The 15,522-nt window shown below is 40.1% G+C and overlaps 1 protein-coding gene across 5 annotated transcripts in view; it reads left to right on the forward strand.

The window, feature by feature from the left end:
• The window catches only part of LOC148876801 (uncharacterized), a 58,118-nt gene that overhangs the window by 15,160 nt on the left and 27,436 nt on the right, over positions 1-15,522 (forward strand). For 3 of the 5 annotated variants that reach the window (XR_016107455.1, XM_088970922.1, XM_088970934.1), the window contains exons 2-9: positions 6,306-6,379; positions 6,991-7,074; positions 7,277-7,357; positions 7,781-7,861; positions 8,359-8,451; positions 10,784-10,963; positions 11,078-11,145; positions 11,266-11,317. Coding sequence is in view for 4 of the 5 variants with exons in the window: in XM_088970922.1 (XP_088827048.1) it covers positions 6,306-6,379; positions 6,991-7,074; positions 7,277-7,357; positions 7,781-7,861; positions 8,359-8,451; positions 10,784-10,963; positions 11,078-11,145; positions 11,266-11,317 (713 nt within the window). In the remaining variant the exon portion in view is untranslated. The remainder of the gene's footprint in view (positions 1-6,305; positions 6,380-6,990; positions 7,075-7,276; positions 7,358-7,780; positions 7,862-8,358; positions 8,452-10,783; positions 10,964-11,077; positions 11,146-11,265; positions 11,318-15,522) is intronic. The other 2 variants (XM_088970942.1, XM_088970953.1) reach the window with 1 other exon arrangement.

A 15,522-nucleotide genomic window follows, 5' to 3' on the forward strand; every position in this document is an offset into this window, starting at 1 on the left:
ACTGGTTTCTCGTACTAACATATGCAGTTTCTATCACCCCATTCAGCACCTTCTCTCTCTCAAAATGACAGTCAACTTCGATGTGCTTGGTTCTTTCATGGAACACTGGATTGGAAGAGATATGAACTGCAGCCTGATTGTCACAATAGAGCTTCATTGGAGTACTGACGTCATATCCTATCTCCTGTAGAAGGTTCCTCAGCCACACTAATTCACAAGCAGTATGTGCCATGGCCCTATATTCTGCTTCTGCACTGCCTCTTGCCACAACTGTTTGCTTCTTACTTTTCCACGTTACCAGGTTACCCCCTAGAAAGGTGCAATAGCCTGTGGTGGATCGTCTATCAGACATAGAACCTGCCCAATCAGCATCGGTGTATCCTTCTACTACCAGCTTTCCACCACTCCTGTACAGCAAACCACGACCGGGAGCTCCTTTCAGATACCTCACAATCCTTAGCACTGCATTCCAATGTGGGACCAAAGGTTTCTGCATGAACTGACTCACCACACTAACCGCAAATGAAATATTTGGTCGAGTAATGGTTAGATAGTTTAGTTTGCCTACAAGCCGTCGATATCTGCCAGGGTCTTCAAATACTTCACCTATATCACTGCTCAGCCTCGTATTTGTTTCCATAGGTGTCTCAACCGGTTTAGTACCCAACAACCCTGTTTCTTCCAATAAATCGAGCACATATTTCCTCTGACACAAATTAATGCCAAGCTTAGATCTTGCTACCTCTATGCTCAAAAAGTATTTCAACTTGCCAAGGTCCTTTGTCTGAAAGTGTTTCTGTAGGAATGCCTTCAATCTGTCAATGCCCATTTTAGCATTCCCAGTCACAATGATATCATCCACATGCACCACCAATATTATCTTGCCTGCTGAAGAATCAAAACTGAAGACAGAGTGGTCAACTTGGCACTGTTTCATACCAAACTTCTTGACCACCTCACTGGACCTACCAAACCATGCTCGAGGGGACTGTTTAAGTCCATAAATAGCCTTCTTAAGTCTGCATACCTTACCATCCTCCCCCTAAGCAACAAACCCTGGTGGTTGCTCCATGTAGACCTCGAGCAAATCACCATGCAAAAAGGCATTTTTGATATCTAGCTGATGGAGAGGCCAATCATACATAGCTGCAAGGGAGATGACGACACAAACTGACCCTATTTTAGCAACCGGGGAGAATGTCTCTGTGTAGTCAATGCCATAGGTTTGGGAGTACCCTTTGGCAACCAGCCGTGGCTTCAAGCGCTCAACACGACCATCTGGCAAGTACTTAACACTATACACCTACTTACAACCGACAACCTGCTTCCCAAGAGGAAGAGCGGTGAGATCCCAAGTGTGATTATGATGCAGAGCAGAGAGCTCTTCTTCCATAGCACGACACCACTCTAGAGAGGTAAGGGCTTCCTGGACATCCTTAGGAACAACCACGGAGGATAACAAAGAGATGAACTGGCGATGGGAGGCGGAGAGGTGGGTAAGTGAAACAAAATTAGAAATAGGGTGAAGGGTGCAAGTACGTTTACCTTTCCGGAAGGCAATAGGAAGATCTAGGTCGGAGGCTGGTGTCGGAGCTGCAACTGGATCTGTCAACGGTGATGAAGCGGGAGGAGCTACAGCCGGTACACATGGGCGATGTGTATACACGTGACGGATGGGTGGACGGTCAACCGACGGTGGCACCGGAGGCAAGGACGTAGGCATGACTGGAACCAGAGGAGGTGGATCAGCCATAGGAAGAGGAAGAGGAGGTGGTGATGAGGAGGAAGTAGCAGCACCGGACCCGACGAAGAACGGAGTAGACTCGAAGAATGTAACATCAGCACATACCAAGGAACGACGAGAACTAGGATGATAACACTTGTACCCTTTCTGAGTTCGGGAATAGCCAAGGAAGATACACTTCAGGGAACGTGCATCTAACTTGTCAGTCCTGGGACCCAGATTATGAACGAAGCAGACACACCCAAATACCCGAGGAGGAAGCGGAAATGGAGACATGTTGGGGAATAAGACACTAAAAGGAGAACGACCATCAAGGATAGACGTGGGCATCCGATTAATTAAGAAACAAGAGGTGAGCATTGCATCGCTCCAAAAGGTTTTGGGAACATTCATGTGGTGCATGAGGGGGCGTGCCGTTTCTACAAGATGGCGGTTCTTTCTCTCAGCCACTCCATTTTGTTGTGGAGTGTAAGTACATGAAGTTTGGTGTATAATGCCATGTTGGTCCAAGTATTCTTGAAAAGATGAAGACAAGTATTCACGTCCATTATTAGAATGGAAAATTTTGATGTGAACGCCAAATTGATTGTGAATCTCAGCATAAAATTTCTAGAAGATGGCAAATAATTCACTTCTTTCTTTCATTAAATAGAGCCACATCATTCTTGAACAGTCATCAACAAAAATAACAAAATATCGGTATCCATTATATGATATCACATTATAAGGACCCCAAACGTCTGAATGAATTAAAGAAAAAAGACTCGACACACGGTTATCGACCCTAGAACGAAAGGGAACACGGTGGTGTTTCCCAAATTGACACGACTCACAATCTAGAACAGAAAGTTGACTCAATGAAGGGACTAAGGACTGCAACACTCTCAGCGAATGGTGACCAAATCTACAATGCCACTGGAGAGGAGAAATGGATGACTGAAGGGCCGTCGACGTTCGTCCACCACCATCAAGATAATATAGTCCATCGGCTTCATGCCCTCCACCAATCTTCATCCCCGTATTGAGATCCTGAAAAACACACATAGAAGGGTAAAATGTGATGGAGCACTTAAGGGACTTGGTCAGCTTACTAACAGACATAAGATTAAATGGAAGCTTAGGTACATATAAAACAGAGGATAGGGATTTAGGGTCTAGGTCAACATTACCAACACCACAGATAGATGATGTGAAGCCATTAGCAAGGGTAACAGATTGTGATGTTGAGCAATGAGTGAGAGATGAAAACACACTTGGAGTTCCCGTCATGTGATCGGAGTCTCCAGAGTCAATAATCCAGGGGTTGGGTGTGGATGCCAAACAAGCCATACCTGAGTGTGCAAAGGAAGTTGTGTTCTGCTACGACTTGGATTGAACAAACCTCTCATACTCATCCTGAGGAACACTCACCATCTCCTTACCTAGGCCATCTGAGGGGGTAGAAGGCATCGGGTCAGCTGACCGATTCTCCTGTCTAGAGCTGAAACTGGTGTCACTAGTCATGGCATGGTTGGCCACGTCGAGGGAGGACCATGTAAGTTGTAGCAGTAGTTAATGGTATGTCCATCCAATCCACAATGAGTGCACTTCCGTGGACCCGAGCCACGTCCTCTACCACGAGCTCCCCCTGAATCTCTACCTCCAGTACGACCACCACCACGGGTATGTGTAGATCCACCACTACCACTTCTGCCAGGCTAGACTCCTCGAGCCCCACTTCTGCCACCTCGACCTCTCGACATTGCAAATGCTGATTTATCGGAGACATTAGAATCCATAGATCCAATGGAAGCCCTCCGAAGATGAGCAAACACCTCCTCTAAAGATGGAAGAGCAGATCCCCCTAGTATCTGAGCTCGTACTGGTTCATACTCAGACTTCAGCCCCACCAGAAACCGTGTCACATCAAGCTGCTCTCGCTGTTGCTGTTGAACTTTGACATCAGAAGTGAGAGGATGATAGACATTTAACTCATTACGGATATTCCTCACACTGGCATAGTACTCCTCAAGGCTCTGACTTCCCTGTTGCAGATTGAAGTATTCCTGATACAGTTGATATACCCTAGTGGTATTATCCTATCCTGAATACAGTTTCTTAGCATGATCCTACACCTCTTTGGCTGTGTCAAGAAACATGAAGTTCACACTGATTTTGGGTTCCATACTGTTCCACAACCATGTAATGATTTGTGCATCTTCTTGTTCCCAATCTTCATACTCTTGAGAATTAGTGGGGGGTTTCTCCTCTCTTATATGCTTCACTTTCTTCTTTGCCTTCAGAAAAACCTCTACAGACTTGGCCCAAGGAACATAATTCTCTCCATTCAGTTTAATGGAGGTCATTTGGACATTCAAGTAGTCAGTAGAGATCATGACACTAGGTTTACTATCACTGTTATCTACCATTGCCGAACTCCCTTATCACTGAATTCTGAGCACTGAATTATGAGCACTACACACTGCACACTACACATAGACACTTCACCGAAATCTGCACATTGATTTCAACAGTAATAAATGCTGAGAACTGCAACACCACAAACCCTAATCACCGAAATCTGCACACTGATTTTAGCAGTATTAAATGCTGAAATACTGCAACACCACAACCCCTACTCACCCAAGTCTACAGCCTGATTTCAGCGATATCAAGTGCTGAAAACCACACTTGTAACACCACAAACCCTAATCCACACTATTGCCCTTTGAATCACACACAAACCAGAATAAACCCTAGCATAAACCCTAGCACACTGCAATCGAAACCCATCATGCGAACTGTACTACACCTCTCATGTATTCCATAACAGAAAATATGCATAAAAAAAACTTCACCTCATTGCCTAAAGGCCAACCACACGAAGGGCTGAGACACCACTGCACCACACGTACCAGCCCTAACTAGGGCTTAGAAACCACAGCAACCAATCACCGACGACACAATTGGAGGCATAGGAACCTCCTACGGAAGAGGGCGATCACTCCTTTTCAGCCCATTTCTCAGTCTCCAACTCACAACTGAGAAACCCAAGAGAAACCCTAATTCGAATGCGCAAAAGACAGAATTCTAGCAAGTCTGATTTGTTGAACCTCGCTCTGATACCATGTTGAAGTTTGACCTGCCCTAGAATTCTGTCTTGTTCGTTGACTGTAAAGTAAAGTAAACAGCAAGTAGGAGAAGAAAGAAGAGAGAAAGGAGAGGAAAGAGAGAAAGGCTGGTTCGAATTAGAGAAAGATGATCTCCCTAGATTTGGCCAGACCTGTTATTATATTATTAACTTGAGGGAAAAGACTTAAGTGCCCCTCTTTAAGTAAGAAGCACTCGAACTAACATAACAGTACACATCAACCTTTTCAACAAGTACAAAGACCGAAATACCCCTTCACTAACACCTTTTCTGTAGCATGTCACAGGTGTTAACTTTTCCAAGGAGCACTTCCCATCAAAGAGTTTGTACCTTGGGAGGGATTGATTTGCACCAAATTTCTCTCACTGGTAAATTTACTCCCAAAGAGTTTGAGTGGATGAGCAGGTTGAAGAAGGAAGCACACAAAAATAGGCCATTTGGGGAAGGAAACCAAACCTTGCCATCCAGAGAGTTCTGGTCTAAAGACACCTTTTCCAAAAATGAAGTAATAGGATATGTGAATCACACTCGTTATCCCTTAATCCCCTTTTGAAGCCAAAATCCCAATTTAAACTAAAGCCTAAGGACACCCCAAATCTAGAAAATAGGTTCCGCCTTAAGATTTGATAGAGAAAAGAGTCAAGGGAATTGCAAATTAAAGGGGGTATCCCCAATCTAGAGGTCTTCCCAGAATAGGACACGGTCCTCACAACCCACATCAAAATGGATAAAATTAAGAAAGGTTGGTAATACCTCAGACATTGCTTTCCACAGGGAATTTGAGGTTGCATGAGGCGCTAGCTTTGCATCCCAACCATTGTCCACCACACTGTGGATGCTTCTGATGACCTTATGCCAAAGTCTATCTCCTTCTAAAGGGAACCTCCAAAGCCGTTTTCCTAGAAGAGTTGTGCTCCTTTTAACTAAGTTTTCAATACCTACTCCTCTTTGTTCCTTTGATTTACAAACCTGTTCCCATTTGACAAATTTTCATTTGACAAAATGATCTTTCTTTTTGTCTCCCTGCTCCCACAAGAAATCCCTCATTAATTTTTGTAACTGTCTTGCTATTTTAAGTAGGATTCTAAAGGTGGACAGAAAGTAGGTGGGAAAGTTGGCTAGGGTAGACTTAATCAAAATATTTCTCCCTCCCAAAGAGGTGTAGCTTCTTTTCCACAATGCTAACTTTTTAGAGACTTAATCAAGCCATCTTGCTATTTTAAACCCCATGATATTCCAATCATTTGATTATATTCTCATACAATTTTGTGTTTTTCTCTTCTAAGTTCTTTAATTTGTGATTGTGATTATGTCCTGGATATGGCACTGGACAGAACGAAATGGTGGAACAGGATTCATGTAGCTGATCCCATATGATTACGATGAAGCTTGGACGATGATGATTAACTTATGCCCTGGATTTGGTTGCAGGATTTTACCTCCATTCAGTTACTGAAACAAAGCTTGTTGTAGATACTTCGAGAGGAGAAACCCTACGTATAAATGTAATACCTTATTGTTCTTCTTTTTCATAGATATCAAATATATACTCATTTTGGCCTCAATATAAAATTTTGTCTTTATTCATTTTTATTTAATTATAGTTTTGTTCAAATGGTTGGGATTTAATGTTTTGTTGAACAAAGTTGATATTTGTTCAACCTTTTTTCAGGAAATATTTAATGGCTGGAGTGATGGGTTTTGTGTCTCATACTTCTGTAGTTACTTCCCCATGGTTTCACCACCTGCAGTTTTGTTGTTAACATAAAAGTATATATCAATAAATATACGTGCTTGTATATATGTATTCTTGTGGGCATACGTAATATACATTGATTTTCATGGTATGTGGCAAGAAAATGACAGCCATTATCAATTGTCCATGAGACACCTGCATGTGTCTTGAGAATTTCTTGAACTATTCAGTTTTCTTTTTTGGGTGATTACCTTGTATGGATTGTCTACTAATTTGCAACCCCCATAGAGTTAGGATAAAGGTTTGTTGAGTTGCCGGTTTATCTTCTACTTGTGGTAATAGTTAGGATTGTTGATTAAGTAATTGCTTGATTTTTTACTTTCTTCGTGACCATGTTTCTTTCTGTTTCTGAAAGTGCAGTTTGATGTCACTTTTCCTGCCCTTGCATGTTCTATACTCAGCCTTGATGCCATGGATATCAGCGGGGAGCAACATCTTGACGTAGTATGTATTGCAAATAGTTGCATCCTTCAGTGCTATTCTTGCTGTTTATATTGCTAAATAGATTTTTCCAACATCGTTATTGTCTTGTTGGATCCTTCATTTTACCCCTATTACTTCTAATCTGTTGGTTGTTGAATATGGGCATGGTAGCATGGTATTTGTCTAGTCTTGATTTATATGCTCATGTCTTATTTATATACAGAGGCATGATATAATCAAGAAAAGAATCGATGCTAATGGGAATGTAATTGAAGCCAGGCAGGATGGAATTGGTGCACCCAAGGTTTGTCAAAGGTTACTTGAAATCTTTTTCTTATGACTTGCAATTGTGAACATGGTTGGTTCAATTTTGAGGCCTAGGTTATCACATCTTACTCTGGGAGAATTCTGGTTAATATCACATGATAGGAACTTTTCTTATACAGGCATGTTATATATGCATGTGACTGTATATATTATTAGATGGCAAAATTTTGAGTGTTCCTGTGAACAGAGGACCAACAACTAAGATACAAGATGAATTTATACTCTGGATCTCTCTCATGATCAGTTAGATAACATCTGCAATCCTGTCTTTCTTTGATCTTGTTAATATTAGACTTCTGCAGCATTTACAATTTGATATTCACTTGCTTTCTCTGTATGTCTTTTCTTTTCCCTTTTTTGCATCCTAAGTTCACTTGTTATTTCTTCTTTATCGTCACAGATTGAAAAGCCTCTGCAGAGACATGGTGGGCGGCTTGAACACAATGAGACATATTGTGGTTCATGTTATGGTGCAGAAACGGTATGTTTTTCTGTTCCTGTCACTTTGTGCTTATGCATTATAAAATATCAAAATTTAAGCATTCTCCATTATGGTCTAGTACAAAATGCAGAACTGGCAAACCTATAAAGTAGGATTTGTGGATATCCAAAATGTTTTAGTTGGTTTAAGAGATAAATATTTTATCCAAACCTAGGGCTGTAAAAGGGTATAAAATATCTATTCTTATATATGATAAACCTAGTGAAAGAATGTAACTCACATGCACTTTTGACACTTAAAAATTGTGAGAAGGTATGCTTTGTCTTTTGTTCTAGTCAAGGCATTGTTCGGAAGCATTTACTTTCTCTTTTAAGTTGTCTTTTCATGGTACCTTGGTCTTGGCCTTAAGCAGATCATGTTAATTAAAAGCAGGATCCATTGATATGTACCAGAATATGTTCTTTATATAACTAGTTAGAAAAAGGTAATGGTATTGGTTTTGTCTCTTGTGTCTGAGTTTCTTATCTATGTTGCAGTCTGATGACCATTGTTGCAACTCATGTGAAGAAGTCCGTGACGCATATAGAAGGAAAGGTTGGGGGCTGTCGAATCCAGATATGATTGACCAGGTCTGTGTGGTTTTAGTTTTTGGCTGTATTTTCTAAATCAACCTTCTTTTAAGGGCTGGAGAGATTGTTAATACTAAACCTTTTCTAGCAGCTTCTACTATGGCAATTCTGTGAAATTAAAGAGCTTTCCTAATTATTCTTATAATGGAAGCTGAGTATTTTGTGGCTAAAATAGTAGTTTTAAGACATTCTAACTATCACATTAAGCATAAAAAAGGCATTCTAACTATCAGTCCAAGACCTTGAGATTGCATGAAGTTATGTAATTCTTCTAGTTATTTTAATCAATTCCAGGGCCAAATTAGGAAATGCCACTATGGTTCACAAGTGTTGACATACACAATACAACAAAATTCAAAGGGCTAATACTCTTTTTCTTTACTTTTATTTTTTCAGTCTGAGATTTCGATGATAAACATGTTAGAAGGGGTTCTAATGTTTAAACCTAAAGACCCCCCTATATCCCTGTATATGGCATTTTAGTGGGTTCAAAAACCGATACATTACACACTGATAATTTGTGATATTTTGAACTTTGAATGCCACAGTATTCATTATGGGGTAAATCATTAGGACATGATGCAAGTTTCTAGGTTTACACACTGATAAGTCATTGCATAATCAAGAAGTCCTGTACGGTTGTGGATATCTTAGGAGGTTCTGCTCAAGGTGTTACACCACTCCATACAACCTAGGAACATTAATCTCAAAGGTATTTGTTAACATATACATACATGTTTGCTTATCTGCATGCCCCATTGATCCCTTGCCAACTTTATCAAAAGCATAATCTATTAAATAGAGCGTATTGGAAACCTATAATAATTGATATTTATAGAAAAATGAGCCCAGTTTAAGTTAAGGAATGGAGCATTGATGAAGGGATCAACATAGGGAGGTAAAGCCTGATCAACCCAAGCATATTCTTTCCTTACTCTACAAACAGATGCAACCTCGATCTTCCTTTTCATGGATAACATGAGGGTTGATTAATAAAAAGAGTAAATAAATTTTAAGGTCACCCAACACATTGAAGAGCCAGATTAACAAGTACAAAGAAAGCATTTACAATGAATGGAGACCATTTATTAATTAGAAAAGAAAGAATTCTATGTACCAGAAGCTGTATATGTTTGTGAAAGAGTGATTATGGGACCCATCTGAACAAGATGTCACTCTGGAGTCTGGATGCCAGAGATCTAGGTTTTTTCTGATACATGGTAGAGTCCAAGGTCCCACAGTGAGGGCACTTCCACCCACTCCTCACTACCTGTGAGTTTCCCTCTACAAACAGATGCATAAAAGGTGCATGCATATGTTTTTTCTTGATGGAGAATGTGCATAGTAGAAACTGTTGCATACATTTTCCTGTGAGGCACATACCTCTATAAATTTTCACAAGTTTTGGTGCTTCAACATACTAATCTGGAGATGCCAATGGCTCATGTTAATCAAAATTTCAGCAGTGTTACATGGACATGGATATGGGAGTCAGAATCTGATACGTGCCCAATAGTCTGAATCTGCAAGATGAGAAAACATAGACTTGCAGACATGTCTATGTCAAAGTCTATACTACTAAACTAATTCATATTTTTGAATTCTAACATTAGATACCTACAAAAAAATGTCGCCTTTGTTACTAAGTGACATTTGATGCAAAAATTGATTCATCTTGTAGATTAACTGTTGCTACTGTTCATTTATGTCAAATAAGCTATGACAAAAAGGAAATGTTTATGTATAAGTGCCCTCAGGAACCTGTAGAGTGTTGGACTTAGACCCAGATGCATGTCCGACACAACATGTCCATTTAGGAGAATCCATGCCACACTGATTTTCAGTGTAAAATTGGCTATTTGAATATTATGGAGGTGGTTTAATTGAAGCTTGAATACATGATGTCCTAAGTGGTTCTCATCATGTACTACACACAGAACAAGGGCATTTTAGTCCCTTAAATTTGGGGGAAGTGAAAACTAATTTATCTATGGAAGCAATACATAGATTTTAGAAAGGTCAGAAAGAAATACATATTTTTAGTTCTGATCATTCATTTATGTGTGGCTGGTAACCTGCAAACCCATCGAACCAAATGCCAATGGCTGTATATCACCCCAGACCGTGTTTGATCCTCCAAAAAGGCATAATGTATAAAATGGTAAGATCATTGTCTAGAGCTTGTAAATGTGAGAAAAACATGAGAACTTACCATTGATCAACTTGTTCTGAAAGCACTTAATTTCTTATTTGGTTGAATGTATGAACCACAAATGTTCATCAAATGTTTAGGTGGATATTTTATTTCTGATTCCTATTTGGTGATGTTTAGTGCAAAAGAGAAGGTTTCCTGCAAAGAATTAAAGATGAAGAAGGAGAAGGATGTAATGTTTATGGATTCTTGGAAGTTAATAAGGTAGCTGGAAATTTTCATTTTGCCCCTGGGAAAAGCTTTCAACAGTCAAATGTTCATATACATGATTTGCTGTCTTTCCAGAAGGATAGTTACAATGTAAGGCAAACTCCAACTGCTTAATATTCTTAGACTTGAAAGAGAAGACATATTGGCGTTAAAAGATTTTTATAATAAAATGACCATCTTATTTATATGTTTTTCATGATACAGATTAGTCACAAAATAAATAGATTAGCTTTTGGTGAATACTTCCCAGGTGTTTTAAATCCTCTTGATGGGTAATTTTCTCCTCCCTGTCTCACTTTTTTTTTTGTCAGCCAAAATGCTTGAACCCTCTATTTTTTAATTATTTTTGAGATTAGTCATGTGTCTGTACTCTTTACCGTTAAAACTTACAGGGTGCACTGGACACAAAAAACACCAAGTGGGATGTATCAGTATTTCATTAAGGTTAGTTTTCTTGAGGTCTTCAGGAATGAAAACTTTGATGTTATTTTTGGAACTTAGTATCTAGAAACGTTTTCTTAGTGTAAATGGTGTGGATCACTCTACATACACATAAATACCCAATGTCGCAAGAAGGGGCAGCGGCTATCCAGATTATCTATTTGGTTGGGCACTCTCTGAATTGGTGAAATCCAGTCTCTTGTCCACATCAATCCTATACCCCTTGATTGATTGGAGCTTTTGTCAAGCAAGTTAAAACTGGTTTAAATTTAAATATTCTTTTACTCAATTAAAGCTTAGAAAAGAGTCACAAGACAAGGGATTTTGGTCTGAAATTTGCTAGATGAATTAGAGTATGGCTAATGAAAATTGGGCCAACTTTGGGGCCCAACCATGCTATCATATGGAAAGATTCCTGGGTTGTATAGAGCAGGCAGGATACTGAAATAAGGATGATATGGCAACTACAACACTCTAATGGGAATTTGACCAGTGGTCATTCTTGGAGGAGTCAAGTGCTATACCAACTTTACTAAGAGGAGATAAGTAGCCATGTGGAATGTGCAAGAGAGGGTGATAAATTAATAATTGGGAGCTTGCAGTTATAGCCACATTAATATTTGGGGTATTAACTGCTTCAATCATGCCTACAAGTGAAAGTTTTCACTCAAAAGAAGTGATTTTCATTTCCTGCCTTAAAATGTTATATGCAGCCCATACCCCATAGTTGTCAAGGCGATGCCTAGGTGGCAAGGCACCCTTTGAGGCTCACCTTGCCTAATCGCCAAGCAGTTTTGTACTACGTATTATAAAATACTTTTTAATTCTTTATTTTTTGACATTAAATTATAAAATAGTAAAATATTCATTTTGTGTGTTTGTATACTAATTTCCTTTTATTATTTTCTTATTTGTTAGGGTTTAATCAATATAAACATTGCTAAATGCTGTATTGAACCCCCAAAGACTTTAAAACCTGAACCAATAAGTAAGGAAGAACCTAAAGTTTTGTCTAATCAACACATTTTCTACTACTACTTTTTCTTTTCTTCTTTTCCTATAACAAAAATAAGGGTTCAGCCCCTATATTTTTTTGAGTTTTCTTTTCCTTCTTTTTCTTCTCATGAACATGTAACATTTACTCTATACTTTTCTTATGAAAATTATGAATAATTATTAAGGAAATATGGTTATGGTACCTAGGGAACTACCCTAGGATCTATGTTTTCTACATTAAAAAATCCATCGCCTAGGTGATGCCTAGGTTAGGCGCCTGCCTAGGCGACTAGGCAACAAGGTGCCCCCCTGTCGCCTAGCCTCGCCTTGGTGCCTTGAAAACTATGGTGCAACCATAGTTAGATTCCTCGAAGCTTTCTAATCTAGACTCACTCAAACTCCTATATCTAGATACATTTCTTAATAGCTTAGGTAAACCACATTCTGAAGTTGGTATTGTTTGACTCCACTTTCAAGGACTAGCTTAACAACTAAGCTTTAACAAATTCTTGAAACCAACATTAATGGAGACACATGCTAATAAAACAGTAGTCAATCAAGACTACAATCAGTCTTGAATCCCAACTGATTTCGGATTGAGAAAAATAGAAGGAAGAGGAAGAAGAAAGGAGAAGAAAGGAGGAGAAAGGAGAAGCAGCAGAAGTGCACAAGGGTTTTGAAAGGAGGGACAGATTGAATCATCCTGCCGCCGCCACTCTCTTAATATTTATAGGTTATGTTCACTATATGTAGGAAAGGACGGAACTGCCCTTAATACTTACATGGAAATAAAACAAATAAAAGACAAGGATAAATAACAAACTGAAATAACAAGTTGTCTAAGATAACTACCAACTAACACTGACATGACTCACAAAGGTTACACATGCTGTCATACGAACACAGTGGGGACCACAGCCGTTGGGCCCACATCAGTGTTTTCTACACTCCCCCTCAAGTTGGGAATAGATATTTGTCATTCCCAACTTGAATAGGTCTGCCTCTAACTTCTTCCTTGGTACAACCTTGGTGAGAAGATCTGCGAGCTGCATGTTGGAGGTGATATACGGGAGACACACTTCCTGTGATGAGACCCTCTCTTTGACAAAATGTCGATCAACTTCGATATGCTTAGTTCTGTCATGTTGCACCGGATTGTGAGCTATATTAATAGCCTCCTAATTATCACAATACAACATCAAGGGCTTCTCATACTCAATACCCAACTCTTCAGCCATAGAATTTCAGCCACTCTGTTAGCCATTGACCTGTATTCAGCTTCGACACTAGAGCGGGAAACAACACTTTGTTTCTTACTCCTCCAAGAGACAAGATTACCTCCCACAAGGGCACAATATCTAGAGGTAGACCTCCTGTCATCAGCACTTCCAACCCAATCAACATCTGTATAGACCCCCACCTTCATGTGATTATTGTTCTTGAACAGTATGCCTCTACCTGGGCATCTCTTCAAGTATGCTAATATTCTCTCTGCTGCAAGAAGATGAGTAGTTCTAGGGGAATGGATGTACTGGCTGACAACACTGACTGCATAACTGATATTTGGTCGAGTGAGGCAGAGATATAGGGGCTTTCCAACCAACCGTTAGAACATAACTTTGTCTTCAAGAGGCTCCCCACCCTCTGCACTGATCTTGTGATTCTGTTCAATGGGTGTATTAGTAGGCTTGACACCTAACTTTCCAGTTTCCGCCAACAGATCTAGAACATATTTCCTCTGAGAGATAAAGATCCCCTGTTTAGATCTAGCAACCTCAATGCCCAAAAAATATCGCAATGCACCAAGATCTTTCACCTCAAACTCTTGATGAAGAAGCTGTTTGAGGGATTCAATCTCACTGCTATTATTCTCTGTCACTACAATATCATCCACATATACAGCAAGTAGGGTCAAAGAAGAGTCCACCCTTTTAATGAACAGTGTATGATCTGACTAGGCCTATACATAACCGAATTTTCCAAGGGCTAGTCTGAATCTATCAAACAAAGCTCTAGGGGACTGTTTTAATCCATACAATGCCTTATTCAATCGGCAAACCTTCTTACCTGTCTCTGTATCATAGAATCTAGGGGGCAACTGCATGTAGACCTCTTCCTGTAAGTCTCCATTCAGAAAAGCATTTTTAACATCCATCTGGAACAAGGGCCAAGAATAACTTGCTGTAAGGGCTAATAGAACTCGAATAGTGGTCATCTTGGCTACTGGGGCAAAGGTCTCCAAGTAGTCTATACCATAAGTCTGAGTGAACCCTTTTGCAACCAATCGGGCTTTGTACCTTTCAATGGAGCCATCAACATTATGTTTCATAGTGAATACCCATCTACATTCAACTTGTTTCTTTCCTTTGGGTAGGTCAACTAACTCCCAAGTATTATTTTTCAAAAGGGCATCAATTTCAACTTTCATTGCATCTTTCCACTCTGGAACTGATAAGGCTTCTTGCACTGTTCTGGGGATAGGGATATCAGCAATGGAAGTGAGATAGGACCTGTAAGAGGGAGACAGGTGATCATAGGATAGAAACTGGGAAATGCAGTGAGCTGTGGATGTGGTGCAGCGCCGTTTCCCTTTACGGACCGCAATAAGGAGGTCAAGGTCATCCAAAAAAGGAGGGGAAGTAGCAACAGTGGAAGGTATCTCAGTGGGCCCGGGGACTGTAGTACTTGGATCTGGATCCGCAGAAGGAGCTGGGGCTGGCCTAGACTACTGATGGCCGAGATCAACCTGCCTGCATCGCTTGTGATAGACTTTCAACTCCTGATCCCTCTGACAATCCTCACCAGTACAGCCTTCATCACTCAATGGAATGGGTAAAGGAACAACCTCAGATGAGTTAACCTCACTCTCACTGCACTCCCCCTAAGGAAAAAAACCCAAATTCTCATTCTCACTACTCTCCCCTTGAGGAGGAACCCTAGGATAATAGGATGCCTCCTCAAAGAAGGTGACATCCATCGAGACAAATCTCCTCCCTGAAACAGGATTATAGTAGCAATAACCCTTTTGAGTTTGTGCATAACCGAGAAAAATGCATTTGGAGGCCTTAGGGTCAAATTTTGAATGATGAGGTCCGAGAAGCTAAACAAAACAGGTGCACCCAAAGGTTTTAAGAGGAACAGTAAACAACTCCTCGTCTGGGTATAGAAGGGTAAACGGAGGCTTCATATCAAGAACCCGTGAAGGAACCCGA

This window comes from Nelumbo lutea, chromosome 1, assembly GCF_056320005.1.
Source record: "Nelumbo lutea isolate HS-2025 chromosome 1, American lotus-T2T, whole genome shotgun sequence".
NCBI lineage: Eukaryota > Viridiplantae > Streptophyta > Magnoliopsida > Proteales > Nelumbonaceae > Nelumbo > Nelumbo lutea.